This window comes from Trachemys scripta, chromosome 6 (genome assembly GCF_013100865.1).
Source record: "Trachemys scripta elegans isolate TJP31775 chromosome 6, CAS_Tse_1.0, whole genome shotgun sequence".
Lineage (NCBI taxonomy): Eukaryota > Metazoa > Chordata > Testudines > Emydidae > Trachemys > Trachemys scripta.
In genome coordinates, this window is record NC_048303.1 from 66,865,019 (window position 1) to 66,880,023 (window position 15,005).

At 39.7% G+C, this 15,005-nt stretch overlaps 1 protein-coding gene across 3 annotated transcripts in view; it reads right to left on the reverse strand.

The window, feature by feature from the left end:
* Positions 1–15,005, reverse strand: part of EPB41L4A (erythrocyte membrane protein band 4.1 like 4A) — a 215,585-nt gene that overhangs the window by 16,113 nt on the left and 184,467 nt on the right. For all 3 annotated transcript variants that reach the window (XM_034773024.1, XM_034773025.1, XM_034773026.1), the window contains one exon: positions 4,676–4,795. In XM_034773024.1, the coding sequence (XP_034628915.1) occupies positions 4,676–4,795 (120 nt within the window). The remainder of the gene's footprint in view (positions 1–4,675; positions 4,796–15,005) is intronic.

Sequence of the window (15,005 nt, forward strand, 5' to 3'; positions counted from 1 at the left end):
GCTCATAAGTGCTTGCTAGCCTGAGGTAGGAGAGCACCCAGATCCCTCCTGAACCCAGTGCTCCCACAAGGCAATGCTCTGTGCAATCCACCAAACCACTGACCTAGACCACATTTTTACTTTTTTATGCAAATAAAACTATTCACTACTTGGCCCTGGATGTCCTACTATCACCTATCATTGCCAGCAACCTGTTTTGCATTGAGAAATCCTGACTTCTGGTGTAAAATCTTAAGACCAGGCAAGATAAGAAGCTACTTTGACTTCATCATTCTCTAAAAGCCACATATCTTGAACCTGTAAACAATCCACTGCATATTTCTGAGCTTTCATCCTTAATGCGTATCATCATTCAACATCAAGGGACAAGGGGCTTTCCCATTAAATCAAAGGCATCCTTGATCATTAATACCAAACAACGGTATCTCTCTCCCCACACCCCGTGCCCCTCATTTTATAATCCACAATTCAGAGAAGAGTTCAGCTACTGTGTTATGCATAATGTATATTCAGACTGTCCTGTTATAAATCTGAACTGAGTTCTGAACAGACAGTACCTTCTGGACTGTTCCTAAGCTAATCAGATTCTCTAATGCTCAAGGAATCTAATGGGAATTTCCATTAAATGCTGTCTCCAAGGTTTTTTTTTAATTTTATTTAAATTTTATTTTTTGTTTGTTTTTTACAAGCTCAAACAGCCCTAGATGCTAATAAGGTCTACATTAATTTTATGCCCGCATCTGTATTCTTATTAACAATTCATTTTGAATTCATGATTTGTAAATAAGCAACATTTAGTGGATTTAAATAGCCATGGAATTTAAATGGCCAGTCTTCTCAATTAAAAAATCCCCTTTGGCTACACAGATGTTTTACTTGAACTCTTGAAAATAAGCCTGGCAGAACTAGAATTTGGAGCTTTTTACATTTGCTGTTACCATAAAAAGAAACAAGGGTCAAATACTTGTCAAATATTTTTCCAAGAAAAAAATGTAGCAAAAAAACTAACACTGAATGTTATTCTTTATCAAAGAAATTAAGGGTGATGAGTCCACATTAAACCAGACACAATTAAAGCTGATTAGTCCCTCTACCTCCAGCTACTAAAGTGAACCAACTTTGTAGTTAAATTCAATGCAGTGCAGATAGTAATTAACACAAAGTCCATGTCTATACTATTAAAATGACAGAGTTCAAAGCATTGTTAAATGTGTGAACTGGAATGAATCGTGTTATGACTGGACTAAAACAAACAAACAAACAAACAAACAACCCCATACTTTGCACTAGGGACCTGATTTTTCTCTGTTTTACATAGGTCAAGCCATGTTATCACACAACTGAGCCACAACCAAGTTTAATAAATGCTGTTACACCCTACCGTAGCTTGAGTCTATCTGTCTTGTTTAATTTTGTATGTAGCGTAGATACACGTTCCAGGATATTAAAGAGATAAGGTGGGTGAGGTTGGTAATATCTTTTACTGACACAAGCTGTGTCTCTCACCAACAGAAACTGGTCCAGAAAAAGGTATTATCTCAGCTACCTTGTCTCTCATGTTTAATTTTGCCATTTAAATGGTTAAAAAGCTTTAATTTGATCATTTTTGTAAGAAACATCTTTAAAGAGCCAATGTTTTCTTTTTCCAGACTATTTTTGTCCATGTCAAATGTTTTTATTGTTAATTTGTTTGGTTCTATTTTGCTTAGAAAGATAAACAGATGATGCAAATATATTAATCCCTATCACAATGAAGAGAAAAAAAAACACATAATACCCTAAGATTTGTCTCCTCACCATCTAGGATCTTGTCTGGTTCTGTAAAGCATTGTGTACATTTATATTGCTATATCAATAATATTTAATGAAAATATAACCTATCAAAGCCTTTTACACCACTGATCTAATTCAGTGTTTCATCATTGCATGAGTTAAACTAGCCACAAGAGGGAGCCTCTGGTGTCTCATTAATGTAATAGAAACTTATCTGGCAAAGAAAAAGTTAGTTACAAATTTTATAAAAGGGCTAGAAATTTGGAGTGCACTTCCTGGTTTAAAACATGCTCTCTATATAGGAGGTAACAAAAAGTAATGGAAATCACACTTTATGTTTTACAGCTTCAACACAAATGAGTTATTATATTGACACTTTTTAGCTATGTATTTTCCTATAATAAGTCTACCTATTAACATTTGATTTTTAAGTGATGGTGAAATAAAACAGATCTGTACAAAGCCTGTAAAACTCTTATTAACATTTGGAATTTTAATGGCACTACCCATTTCTCATAAAGGAAGAAAAACTGTGACATATGGAGTTAGAGATAAAAATGAGTTCTGATGATATTGGTAACCATGAGAACTGAACTCAGGTGGCTTGTAATATCAGAACTGTGAAATGTCAACACAGATATATAGCTTTATATCGTAGTTTGGTTTTGTTCTTTATATTCAATAGATAAGAGTAAAATAGTTGCACATTTGTATGTTGTATGTATTCATCAAATTTCAATTTATTTTCTCTGCACCCCTGATGAATAAATCCTTCCAGTCACAAGTTATTAAAGTAATTTTGCACATTTTAAAAAAATCTTTTAAAGTGTGGTGCAACCCTCTTAAAAGAAAGTCTTTTTTTCTCCACAGAGCTTCACTTTAAGGGAAAGCTCTCTAGAATTAGAACTGCAATCTACACAAGGTGATGCATTGAAACAATTCAGGACCTACCCTCAACTTACCTATAAGCAAAGTTTCATTATATCTTTTCACTGGGGGTCAAGATCACCCCTCCTTACACAAAGCATGAGTAATACTCTTTGTGTGGGGAGCTAAACAGAGACAAGAAGCAGCTGTTCCATTCTGTGGGCAAAGTAGATGTTACTGCCCCTTTGCCGTCCATGCCAAGGGGTCTGGTACCACTGGATGTGGCTAAGTATTATTTCTTGGTCCTGCTGTACCAGCATATTTTAAACCAACCTAAAACCCCACTGGTATACAAGAATGCAGAGATCCCCAACATAACCCCACTACCAGGCATAAGCATGTAGATGATCCTCTACATCTGGATTTGTTGGATGCTATATGTGGGTTCAACTGTATTTATTCCCCCCACCCAACCAAGTTTTTAAAGTATTGGAGCTCTTGGTAGAAAAGTCTGACTCCACCATTTTTATTAGTTTACATTTTGAAATCAATAGTTAATTTTGTGTTAACTATTTCCCAGCCTCTTGGGTGCCAGAGCTTGGACTGCGTCTACTGGTGACATGGAGATGCAATGTCCCAGCGAAGGCCTGGATCTGTATTAGAAACATTTCGTTATTTTTATGGCATAAATCTATAAATCGGTATGAGGGGAAATAAATTCAGCAATTTGATGTTTCACACAGTTCCAATAGTTCTGGCTTAACATGGAAGGTAACTAAAACTTGTATTATGAGACTGTAGCTGTGCAAGTGTTAGAGCACATGACCTTGCTCCCATATTAAGCCACAAGCATCTGGGATGGACAATTCATCCATTTTAGCCAGGCAACTAGGCTATGGTAGTAGTCACGCTACTCTCTTGAGTACTGTCCCGGGCCTCCCAGCTGGTCTCCGGGCACTCTTCAACATGCTTTCCAACCTTTCTGCTCTGCCATGGATCCTCTGGCACTTTCCTTTAGATACCTGGGAGCTCCACCCTGCCTTTGACTTTCTCTAGTCCCAAGTTATGCTGGACATTAATGCTACCAAGAATAATATTCCTGGAATCTCTCTAAACCCTGACTATGCACAGAGTAAAAAATAATCAATACAATGTTTTCATTAGTTCACAAGAAAATTAATTTTAGGAACTGGCAACTTCACTGTTCAGTGGATGGCTGAAGATATGCACGGCATTGCCTAGCAACACCACTGTATCACAGAAATCTTGACAGCAGGTTATAATAAATCCCTGACTGCTGCTTACAAATGGTAATTTGAAGTGAAGCTGTTAGTGGCTGGTCTAATCTGGAACAGTATTTCATAGATTTTTTTTTTTTTTTGGCTAAATTAAATTGTGTGAGAATTTCACAAAGAGCAACCCTCACATACTATAGTAAAATAAAATGTCACTTGTAGATCTTCACTTGCTGTACAAAGGTGGGGAACATTATTATGCCCATTATAGAATTAGGGCCACAAAAAGGTCTAGTGACTTGCTCAAGCTCACATATTGAGTCAGTGGCAGAGTTTCTAATAGAACTCACATCTTCTTACTTCCAGCCTCATGCTCAAACCACTACACCAATGGAGGGGGACTACAAAGTGGACTATTCCTAGAAGTCATGCTAATGCGAGATTAAACCAAGTAAACTTCAATAAAGTTACAGAGAGTCCTGTGGCACCTTTAAGATTAACAGATGTATTGGAGCATAAGCTTTCGTGGGTGAATATCCACTTCGTTTAACGAAGTGGGTATTCACCCACGAAAGCTTATGCTCCAATACATCTGTTAATCTTAAAGGTGCCACAGGACTCTCTGTTGCTTTTTACAGATCCAGACTAACACAGCTACCCCTCTGATACTTCAGTAAAGTTGCCATTCCTGAACAGCGTACAAAGAAGTAATAATAATTAGGTCAGAATTATTTTTCCTGGTGCAAAATACATTACAGTGGTCTTTGATTTCATGTCAAAGTGTGGAAATGCTCACTTACGATCGAGATCTGTGCCTGGATCGCCTGTAGTTGGGATCAGCCTGGTTTTTCTCTTTTTGTTGCCTCAGTACTGCTTCCCACTGAGGAGCTGAATCCACCATGTCATTCTCCTGCCGTAACCTGCATAAAGAGCAACACACCTAGAGTAAACATCTGGAGGATCAATCCTTTGGCATTGGGTGTGTTTTGCAGTATTTTCTGAGGGAATCCTGGTGTTATTCAAACTGCTATCTGGGTGGGGCAAGCCAGGGCACAGATCACCCCAATAATCAGCAGGGGCACTGAACTCCTTTGGCCCTGGGGCTGCGGTGGGGGCATAAAATGTGCTCCTCCAAAAGCCAACAAATTTTTATTCCTGCACACACCCCTACTGCTATCTTAAAAAGAGCTGATCAGCAAGCTTGGTTACAACCACATTTACATAAGATTTATAACTTTCCTTTTACTTTACTTATTTCCTAAAACCATTACAAAAACAAGAGCTTGTATCAAAGAAAACAAAATTTATTTAGAAATTAAAAAAAAAAATTCAGTTTGTACAAGAGGAAAATCAATCCAAACCAGTAAAACATGGCCTCCAACTTGAATTAGACCATCTTCCTAAACTAAGTCGAAAGCACTCCATAGAGCTGTATGCTGATTTTATTTTGCTTTTCAAATTCACAGACTTTTAGTATAAGTCTGGTATTGCAGTTCACGTTTCTGCAATTGTTTCTAAATACTCGGGGCCAACTTGCTCCCTTCTGTGGCAAAACCACTAACAGGGGCCTAAGGAGTAGGAAGAGTCCACATGGATCTCCTTGCAGAGTACCTGCTCAAAAACAGTGTGCAGGATCAAACCGTAAAGGCTGAAACTCCCTCAGGATCTGGGTAGATTCCAGGGAAGCGGAGGAGTCCAGGACTATTTTCACCAGCTCCATGAAGCTCATTACAGCTATGGCTGCAGACCTGGCAGTACGGCTCTAATGAAGCCAGGCGACCAGGGCCTCCCTTGCCCACAGCTGTGTTAAGACCTCTCCAACCTACCCATTTCACCCCAAACCTGCCAAGTCCCTGCTGCATCCCCCCTGCAAGGCACTTGGATTCACATGGGACACATTATATGGGATCCAGAAGTGTGAGGGACACTGCCATGGATGCTGCTCAGTCTCCCTTGCATGCAGGAGGCAGATCTATGCACAGAAGGTTACCTACATGTATGAATCCAAGGGACAAAAATGAAAAGAGTCTAGTAAATGTCCTGAGGGTTTCCTAGAGAATGACACTGTGAAGTCAAGTGCCTGTTGTTTGTAAGAACAATGCGTAAGAGGTTCAGAGTGCCTAGTTACTACAGCAACTGATGCTTTAGAGATAGATGGAATGGATTGCTGTAAGTGAGGAGGTAAAAAACAGTCTAGGTACTCGGAAGTATCCAATCTAGAACACGTTCTGAGAAGATATTCTATTTGGAAATTTAAATATCTGTTGTTTAAAATGAACAGTAATAATTCTTTCAAATTGATTTCACTGATCTCTAATGTCTAACCCTTATTCTAATAATGCCCAAAATAGATCAGTGTAAAATGAGATATAATCTAATGTAATAAATGAGAAATGTATCAATGGGAAAGTGCTTAAAGGCAGAAACCCATATACAGTGCACTAGCATAGCTAGTGTTTATCCTTTTTGATAGGGTTTAAAAGCAAATCCCCTGTATCCTTCTATATCCCTAAAAATGTCCAAATTCTCTATGAAGAGGTTCCAGTGCCAATTCAACGCACTTATTTTCAAATGCGATATGTTTTTAAAAAAATGACAGATCCGTTAATCAGTCCATGATTCACAGCTAGTGCAGACTGAAATGAATGTCAGCAATGAATTATACGCTCTGCATCTCTAATAACAAACTGATCGTATTTCATGGTGATCGTAGACTCATAGAATATCAGAGTTGGAAGGGACCTCAGGAGGTCATCTAGTCCAACCCCCTGCTCAAAGCAGGACCAATTCCCAACTAAATCATCCCAGCCAGGGCTTTGTCAAGCCTGACCTTAAAAACCTCTAAGGAAAGAGATTCCACCACCTCCCTAGGTAACCCATTCCAGTGCTTCACCACCCTCCTAGTGAAAAAGTTTTTCCTAATATCCAACCTAAACCTCCCCCACTGCAACTTGAGACCATTACTCCTTGTTCTGTCATCAGGTACCACTGAGAACAGTATAGATCCATCCTCTCTGGAACCCCCTTTCAGGTAGTTGAAAGCAGCTATCAAATCCCCCCTCATTCTTCTCTTATGAAGACTAAACAATCCCAGTTCCCTCAGCCTCTCCTCATAAGTCATGTGCTCCAGCCCCCTAATCATTTTGTTGCCCTCCGCTGGACTCTTTCCAATTTTTCCACATCCTTCTTGTAGTGTGGGGTCCAAAACTGGACACAGTACTCCAGATGAGGCCTCACCAATGTCGAATAGAGGGGAATGATCACGTCCCTCGATCTGCTGGCCATGCCCCTACTTATACAGCCCAAAATGCCGTTAGCCTTCTTGGCAACAAGGGAACACTGTTGACTCATATCCAGCTTCTTGTCCACTGTAACCCCTAGGTCCTTTTCTGCAGAACTGCTTCCTAGCCATTCGGTCCCTAGTCTGTAACGGTGCATGGGATTCTTCCGTCCTAAGTGCAGGACTCTGCACTTGTCCTTGTTGAACCTCATCAGGTTTCTTTTGGCCCAATCCTCTAATTTGTCTAGGTCCCTCTGTATCCTATCCCTACCCTCCAGCGTATTTACCACTCCTCCCAGTTTAGTGTCATCTGCAAACTTGCTGAGAGTGCAGTCCATGCCATCCTCCAGATCATTAATGAAGATATTGAACAAAACCGGGCCCAGGACGGACCCTTGGGGCACTCTGCTTGATACCAGCTGCCAACTAGACATGGAGCCGTTGATCACTACCTGTTGAGCCCGATGATCTAGCCAGCTTTCTATCCACCTTATAGTCCATTCATCCAGCCCATACTTCTTTAACTTGGTGGCAAGAATACTGTGGGAGACTGTATCAAAAGCTTTGCTAAAGTCAAGGAATAACACATCCACTGCTTTCTCCTCATCCACAGAGTCAGTTATCTCCTCATAGAAGACAATTAGGTTAGTCAGGCATGACTTGCCCTTGGTGAATCCATGCTGACTGTTCCTGATCACTTTCCTCTCCTCTTAAGTGCTTCAGAATTGATTCCTTGAGGACCTGCTCCATGATTTTTCCAGGGACTGAGGTGAGGCTGACTGGCCTGTAGTTCCCCGGGATCCTCCTCCTTCCCTTTTTTAAAGATGGGCACTACATTAGCCTTTTTCCAGTCATCCGGGGCCTCCCCCGATCGCCATGAGTTTTCTCCAGCCAAGACAATCAACATGTTAAGGCAAGGTCATTCAGGCTTAGCCAAAAGTTAGCCAGTCTTGGAGGTGGATATGTTTATTGGGGGTGATCAGATGCAAAGATGGAACAGGCAAATAGGATATGAAACTGTTTAGTGACAGCACTGAATATAATCCTGCAGGAATTAAGAGACAGACCATGTGAAATACCACTCGGAGGGTGTCTGATATGACTACAAACCAGGCATATTAAAGAAACCTGAAAATAGGACTGGGAAGGAAAACTCGAGAAAAAAGATGCCAGAAAGATACTTCTTTGACAGCCTGGCTGATCAAGAGGGTCAGAAAGGAGATATCACTCCCTTGGAAATATAAGGTATTTTATTCTTGTTGTTGTTGCCAGTAACAAGCTTTATCTAGATGAATTTTTAATTATATCAGGTTAGCGATGTTACGTAAACTGTTTCTGTCATCTGATTTTTTTCTATATATGTTTAATGACTCTTGGGCTGGATCCTCAGCTAGTGCAAATCAGCAAAGCTCTGTTGCATGGCACAAAGCAGCCAGAACACACGGGCGCATCAAGTCTTCATCTCTAAATAAGTCACTTTAAACCTGTAATCTGCAGTAGCAAGATTAACATAAATTTATGTATAGAAATGTAATATAGGAACTCACATATCAACAGGTAATTCATTGTGATTTTCATCCAAAAATCAGTCAGTTTGTGGAAAGGGCAGCCATCATACATAGTGTAAATAGTGTCATATGCCTTGATATAGTACAGTCGTTTAAACCTGTGCAAAATGCTACCAAATCAGAATGGCAGTATTTGACACCAATTTTGCTCATTTGTGACTACAAATGTGCCAGGCAATGGAGAACCAGGCTCAGTATCTATTAATAGATGGCATCCAGACTGTTGAGGAGGCATGTGACCTCTGCTGGAGGTAGAATTTCATAAATATTTAGTTGTTTGGCATAAAAAATTAAAAACCAGCTGCAATACACTACAGATTACAGCAGAGCATGATGTATGCACCCACTGGCTACAATGTGAGTGAGATTGTACACCTTGGTGATAGTGTTTAAAATTACACTCCTGCACTGACCATCCACTTTGTCAATAGGCTTCTGATTAATGATCTTTCATAAAATAAACAAGTCCTTTCTTCTGCAGCCAACTCTACTACTGGAAATCCTTGGGGCTAATAGGGAATGAAATTACAACTACAGCAGAAAAGTGCCTTTCTACAGCTGAAAGTCTGACAGTGCTAAAGATAAAGAATGACAAAATAAAAAAGAGAAAAGATTTCGCAGACTGGGTACAGGTTGAAACCATGACTGGTTTCTGAGCTAGCAAAGATTCAAACAACACAGTTCTGCTTTTGCTTAAACAAATACAATGTGATGAACAAGAATAGTTTTCAAAGCTGTTTTCAGCGCTGGTATGACAGTGGTGTGATACAACCATTGTTCTAAGTGTGTCCATGCCAGGATCAGAACTGTGCAAGTAAACATGTCCATATTTCTGATTGTAGCATCCTGAAACAACTTCAATAATTATGAAAAATTCCCAGGGAATCTTCATCCAGTGATTTCCAAGATTTAAATCCAGAATACACGTATAAAATTTGATCAACTTTGGACATTCCCTCCAGCTATGGAAGAAAGTACTTCTCCCCTTGCTCTCTCTCCAGCATGCACTGGTTTCACACTTTCAATTCTTCTTGATTTGAAAATGGATGAGGTACTATAGAATAGCGCCTCACAGTGAGGTGCTGCTCTTTGGCTGAAATATAGAGAAGGAGATAGTAATTCTTTTCCAAATTTGGGACCACTGCTAAAATGAGATATTGCCTTGAAGCTTCCCCCCTTTTTGTCATATAGCAACATTTATCTTTCACATCAGTTTTTGTGAGCTCTGTGTAAAAATTGGAAATTAAACCTGAACCTGAGAATCCAGATATTTCACTTTCTACTCCTTGTAAAAAAATCTCTGGAAACTCTTCATATATTAGATATTAAAAGCATTATGACATAAATGTTAGATACAGGAAAGGAAAGACTTGAACTAGAATTTCTAACAACTTCCTGCTATTGAAATCAAACTTGCAGTTTCCCATCTGGCTCTGTATTTGTCAGTCTTCAGATGCTCTAATTTTTTTATCACATCTCCTCCCCCTGAAAATATATGTCTGTTTTGGGCACTGGTTTGAGAACACAGATGCAAAAAACTCATTTACTGTTTCAGCACCTCTCCATTTTTTTCAGCTTTCTCTGTCCATAAATTACCCTTACGAGCTCTTAGAGGTGGCATTGTCTCCAACAATGATTTCTTGCTTCACATTTACTTGAAAGATGTCTTATTACTTTTCACCTCTTCTGCAATTTCTTCATTCTCCATCTTTGCTTTTTATAATTTTTACATGTTCTTGCCCTCAGTTGGCATTCTGCCAGCCTTCCTCTACTCTGGAGGCTTTCTTCCTTCTATGCTTCTTTGTTAACCTTTAATATTTTTTGCATGTCCTACTTAATATATATTGGCCTTCTAAAAATTCTAATATATGTATTTCTGGATGGTAAGAAAATCCTTGGGCATGCATTCATTTATCTCTGAATACTTTATATTTCTGCTGTCTCCTTTCCTACTATTGCTCTATCACAATTTCACCCAACAATAACCATCGTGTTTACTTATCTGTTTAATTTGCAGCAAATATAGTATTGAAAAATCTCAATATATAAAGTACCAAAGCAGCTAACAAAACAAGCAATATCAGCAAACTAAAAACACCAGTCTCTGCAGGATTCGGATTAGATGTGGTTATGAAGCTGTGACAATCTGGGGAATGTGTCTATGTAAAGTTTATGAATTCTGAATTCTGGTTGATACTGGAGACTCTCTGTGTATCTGTATCAGACTGTCAGCTCCATTTTGAATGTGGAGCTTATTTGCCTTCTCTGCTGTCTTTTGCCTTGATATTGAGCTAAAACCCACAGGAGAAATTCTTCCACCTGGCACAGGGCTAGCAATGGTCATTAAACTGTAATGATCATCCATTCAAATGGAGCACTCATGGACAAAGAGATAGCTACTGCCCAGGGTAAACCAGTTTTTCAAGTCTGAACTCCAGGGCAGAAGTAACTAGGCAACGGATCACCTGGTGAGAAATCTCTGATGAGGCCAAACCGGGAGTCACCTGACAAAAGGGGCTGGAGGTTAGAAAGAGAGGGTCTCTCATTGGCCATTTCAGAGAAAGAGAATGGAAGGGCACTGTCTGCATGGGTCAGAGAGAGACAGACAGACAGAATCCAGGATTAGGAAAGGAAGCAATGTGCAGGAAGGGTATCCCAGATACCCCAGAGGACTCTGACCAAGGCCCAAAGAATGCTCCAGAGTAGTGAGGAAACTGAAGCAGGGAAATGCATACAGGTATTTTTATTTTTTTGTCTAAATCTTTTTGTATATGTCTTGTGCTAGCTAAAATAAAGAGTGACTGGTTTGGGGAAAACCTTACGACGTCTGTGTACTTCACTATCACATGTACCTGAAGAGGAGAACTCTACAGAGACTGGAGCTCCGAGATAAGATGTGTTCAAGCTATCAGGGGGGTAAACACTGGTCCTGGGGACCTAAGGCAGCTGGGTCAGCAGCTGTGAAGCAGTAACAGAAAGTCTGTGCCTAGGAAACGTGCCAGAGACACCAAGGAAAAAGCCAGTGCTGCAGCCTACCCAAACTAAGGGTAGCTTAAGAGTACAGGTCCCACTGTGGTGGGACACAAACACAGCAGCGGGGTGAGTGTTCAGCCAGGGAAGCTCTACCAGGTTGTATGTGACAGGCAGGGCTGGCTCCAGGCACCAGCTTCTCAAGCAGGTGCTTGGGGCGGCTGCTCCTGAGAGGGGCGGCACGTCCAGGTATTCGGCGGCAATTCGGCGGACGGTCCCTCACTCCACCGAATTGCCGCCGCAGATCGTGATCGCAGCTTGTGTGTGTGTGTGTGTGTGTGTGTGTGTTTTGGCTGCTTGGGGCGGCCAAAACCCTGGAGCCGGCCCTGGTGACAGGCTGTTGCTCACTTTAACTATGTGGAGGATCACCACGGTAACACTATATGTTGAGAAAATACACAAAAAAGGCACAAGGAACAAATTCCAACTCCCATGAGACACAACTCCCATTTTTGGCTAAAATCTTTTGGTTTTCAGAGAAAACATTTTGACAAAAAATGGAAATTTCCACCAAAAGCAGACACTTTTAATGAAACAATTAATTAAGCCCCAAGTCCAATTTTCCGTCAAAAAACAGTGCTGATGGAAAATTTTTGACCAGTCTACCAATTACTTAGTTCCATTACAGCTTCACTCACTCTTCACTCCTTTCGCTTTTTTTCCCTTGTGGAAGGAATTGATCTGGCCCCCTGTCACTAATACTGTAAATCCACTTGAAATAAATAGCTTCCAGACAGAAAAATTGGGCATTATCTATAAAGAAACTGCACATGGTGATGAAATGGAAAACAACAGGACTGCATTCATTCACATGTTGGCTTTCAGGTTTTTTTCCATGACAAGTGACTAGAGGTGATATGGCAGCAAGCTATATTTATGCAGATGATATATGCTCTTAGGTGAACATCTTAAGAATATGAAGGCTCATCTGACTGCTGAAGTTCTATTTCAAACATATTTGAGAATGTATCTGCTTAATACTTTTTGTGCTATTCTCTAGAGATGTGATCAGATTTCTATGAATATAACCAACTAGAAGGCAATGGTACTATACATAATACCTCATAACTTAAATAAATTTTCTTTTGACCACAGCATGAAAATACAGGGAATATATCTTTTATTATTTAAATATATTCAGAACAGTTTTTGCTGTAATTTACTTACGTAATTTTGCCTCAGAATAAAATATACACAGGCTGTATTTGTTGTTCACTTAATCCTAACCTTCACCATTTTCACTGTTTTTACAACGCCTCACATTTACTCTTGATTTTTCTTTGCCTGACAATGCTAGATTTGCTTTCACCTGATACTAGTGAATATTCTGTTCATTTGTCAAGACCAAAAAGAGTACAATTTAGTGCTCATTTCTGCAATGTGCTTGATCCACAGCACTGGAAAATGAACTCATATTTATCAACAAAACTGATACAGCCTGGGCCGTGGCAGAACAGATTTCCCCATGTCATCCTGCTGCTTTAACACTGATCAGGCTGGATTACCTCTGCTAGTAAGAAGATACAGTAAAAAGATTCAGTGTCCATGTCCATTCCATAGTTTTGAATACCTGCTGAAACAGCTTACAAAGGTGGCAATTGACTGAGGCCAGTGTTTTCCCTCTACCTGGCCACAGGGAACAAAACTAAGACCAACAGTACATTTCATATATGTTACCAAGTAGCTGTCAGATTGGTAATAACTTTTGATCTGGGCTGGAATTAAATTGGTGACCTAGAGGTAAAAGACTTTATATCATTAACATTCTTATATGCCATCCAGTCCTGAAATCATAAAATATTACAAAAATACATGTGAGCTATGAAATATTTAGCTCTTTAATCTGAACAGAAGAAGAGGCTAGATGAAAGAGCAGATTCTTTTTATTCTTAAGAAAATCATAAACAATAAACAACATCCACACTTTCTTGCAGTTCATTCCTTATATTGCAAGAGTCTCTTACTAAGTGAACTCTAACTTTAAAGATGTTCTAAGAATTTCCCAGCACAGACAAAAGTCACATCACCGTAAACTGAAGACGGTTTACAACCCTTCTGCATACACATAAGCAGATAGTAAGTTCATGGGCTGAAAATGCTGCCAAGACCATCCCACAAAGGTGTTGAGCCAATCAAAAGGTGACAGCAGCTATTTGGATGCAGTGAAGCTCCTCACCTTCTGTGAGACTATGGAAAGAGAAGAGTATAAATCTGTCTGAACTTAGAAACCAGCTCAGCCCACTCATCTCTGCCTGGTCAACCCCTCTGGTCCAAGCAAACAAACAGCTGCAAGACGACAAAGAACAAAGAAGCCACAACACAACATCCAAAAGAAGTAATCTTCCAGCCCAGCACTCCTTCTGCAAGATGATGACATCACCAATACTTCAGCATCATTGGTGAGACAATCTTTGCAAAATCATTGCCAAGGCCAAAGGACTAGATATAAACTGTTCTTGTAATAACAGTAATGCGATACTGAAATACTACGGTAATTTAAGGCATTAACATATTCTCCATTAAACACTGGATCATTCATACTGTGTACTCCTAGAGAGAAGACATAAGCTAACCAAACAAAGAGAACCAGTGGGTTTTACTTTGAATTAAAGGTTCTTAATATTCATGAATATGCTTTTCAAGAACATTTCTGCAAATGAATCAGAGAGTTTATAAGAAATATAGTTATTTCAACTGAATAACTCTTGAATGACTTCTTCAGAATCTGAGTTAAATATTTTCTTCATTTTCATAGGTCTTAGTTAATAATACTAACAATCTAGCCCTTACACAGCACTTTTCAATAGTAGATCTCAAAGCACTTTACAAAGCAGGTCACTATCATTAGCCCTATTGTACAGATGAGGAAACTGAGAGGGGACAAAGAGGGGAAGTGACTTGACCAAAGGCACCCAGCAGGCTCGTGGTAGAGCTGGGAACAGAAACCAGGTCTCCTGAGTCTATAGCTAGTGCTCTATCCACTAGACTACACTTCCCCTAGTTAAGCTCACTTACCTCTGCCCATTTATAAACTGTTTATGTTATCCATGATAAACCAAACCAGATTCACCAAACCTGAAACAAAATTCCTTTGTTCGTGTATAAACTGTGTTATTTATCTATGGTACTCTAAAACAGGAATGGTCTTATCTTACCTAGAGAAGAGTGTCCCCAGCAGGGTGGACCCACTCTCCAATGTATAATATCTCTGTTAAGAGCTCTCCACAGAGCCATACAGAAGAGATGGTGTCT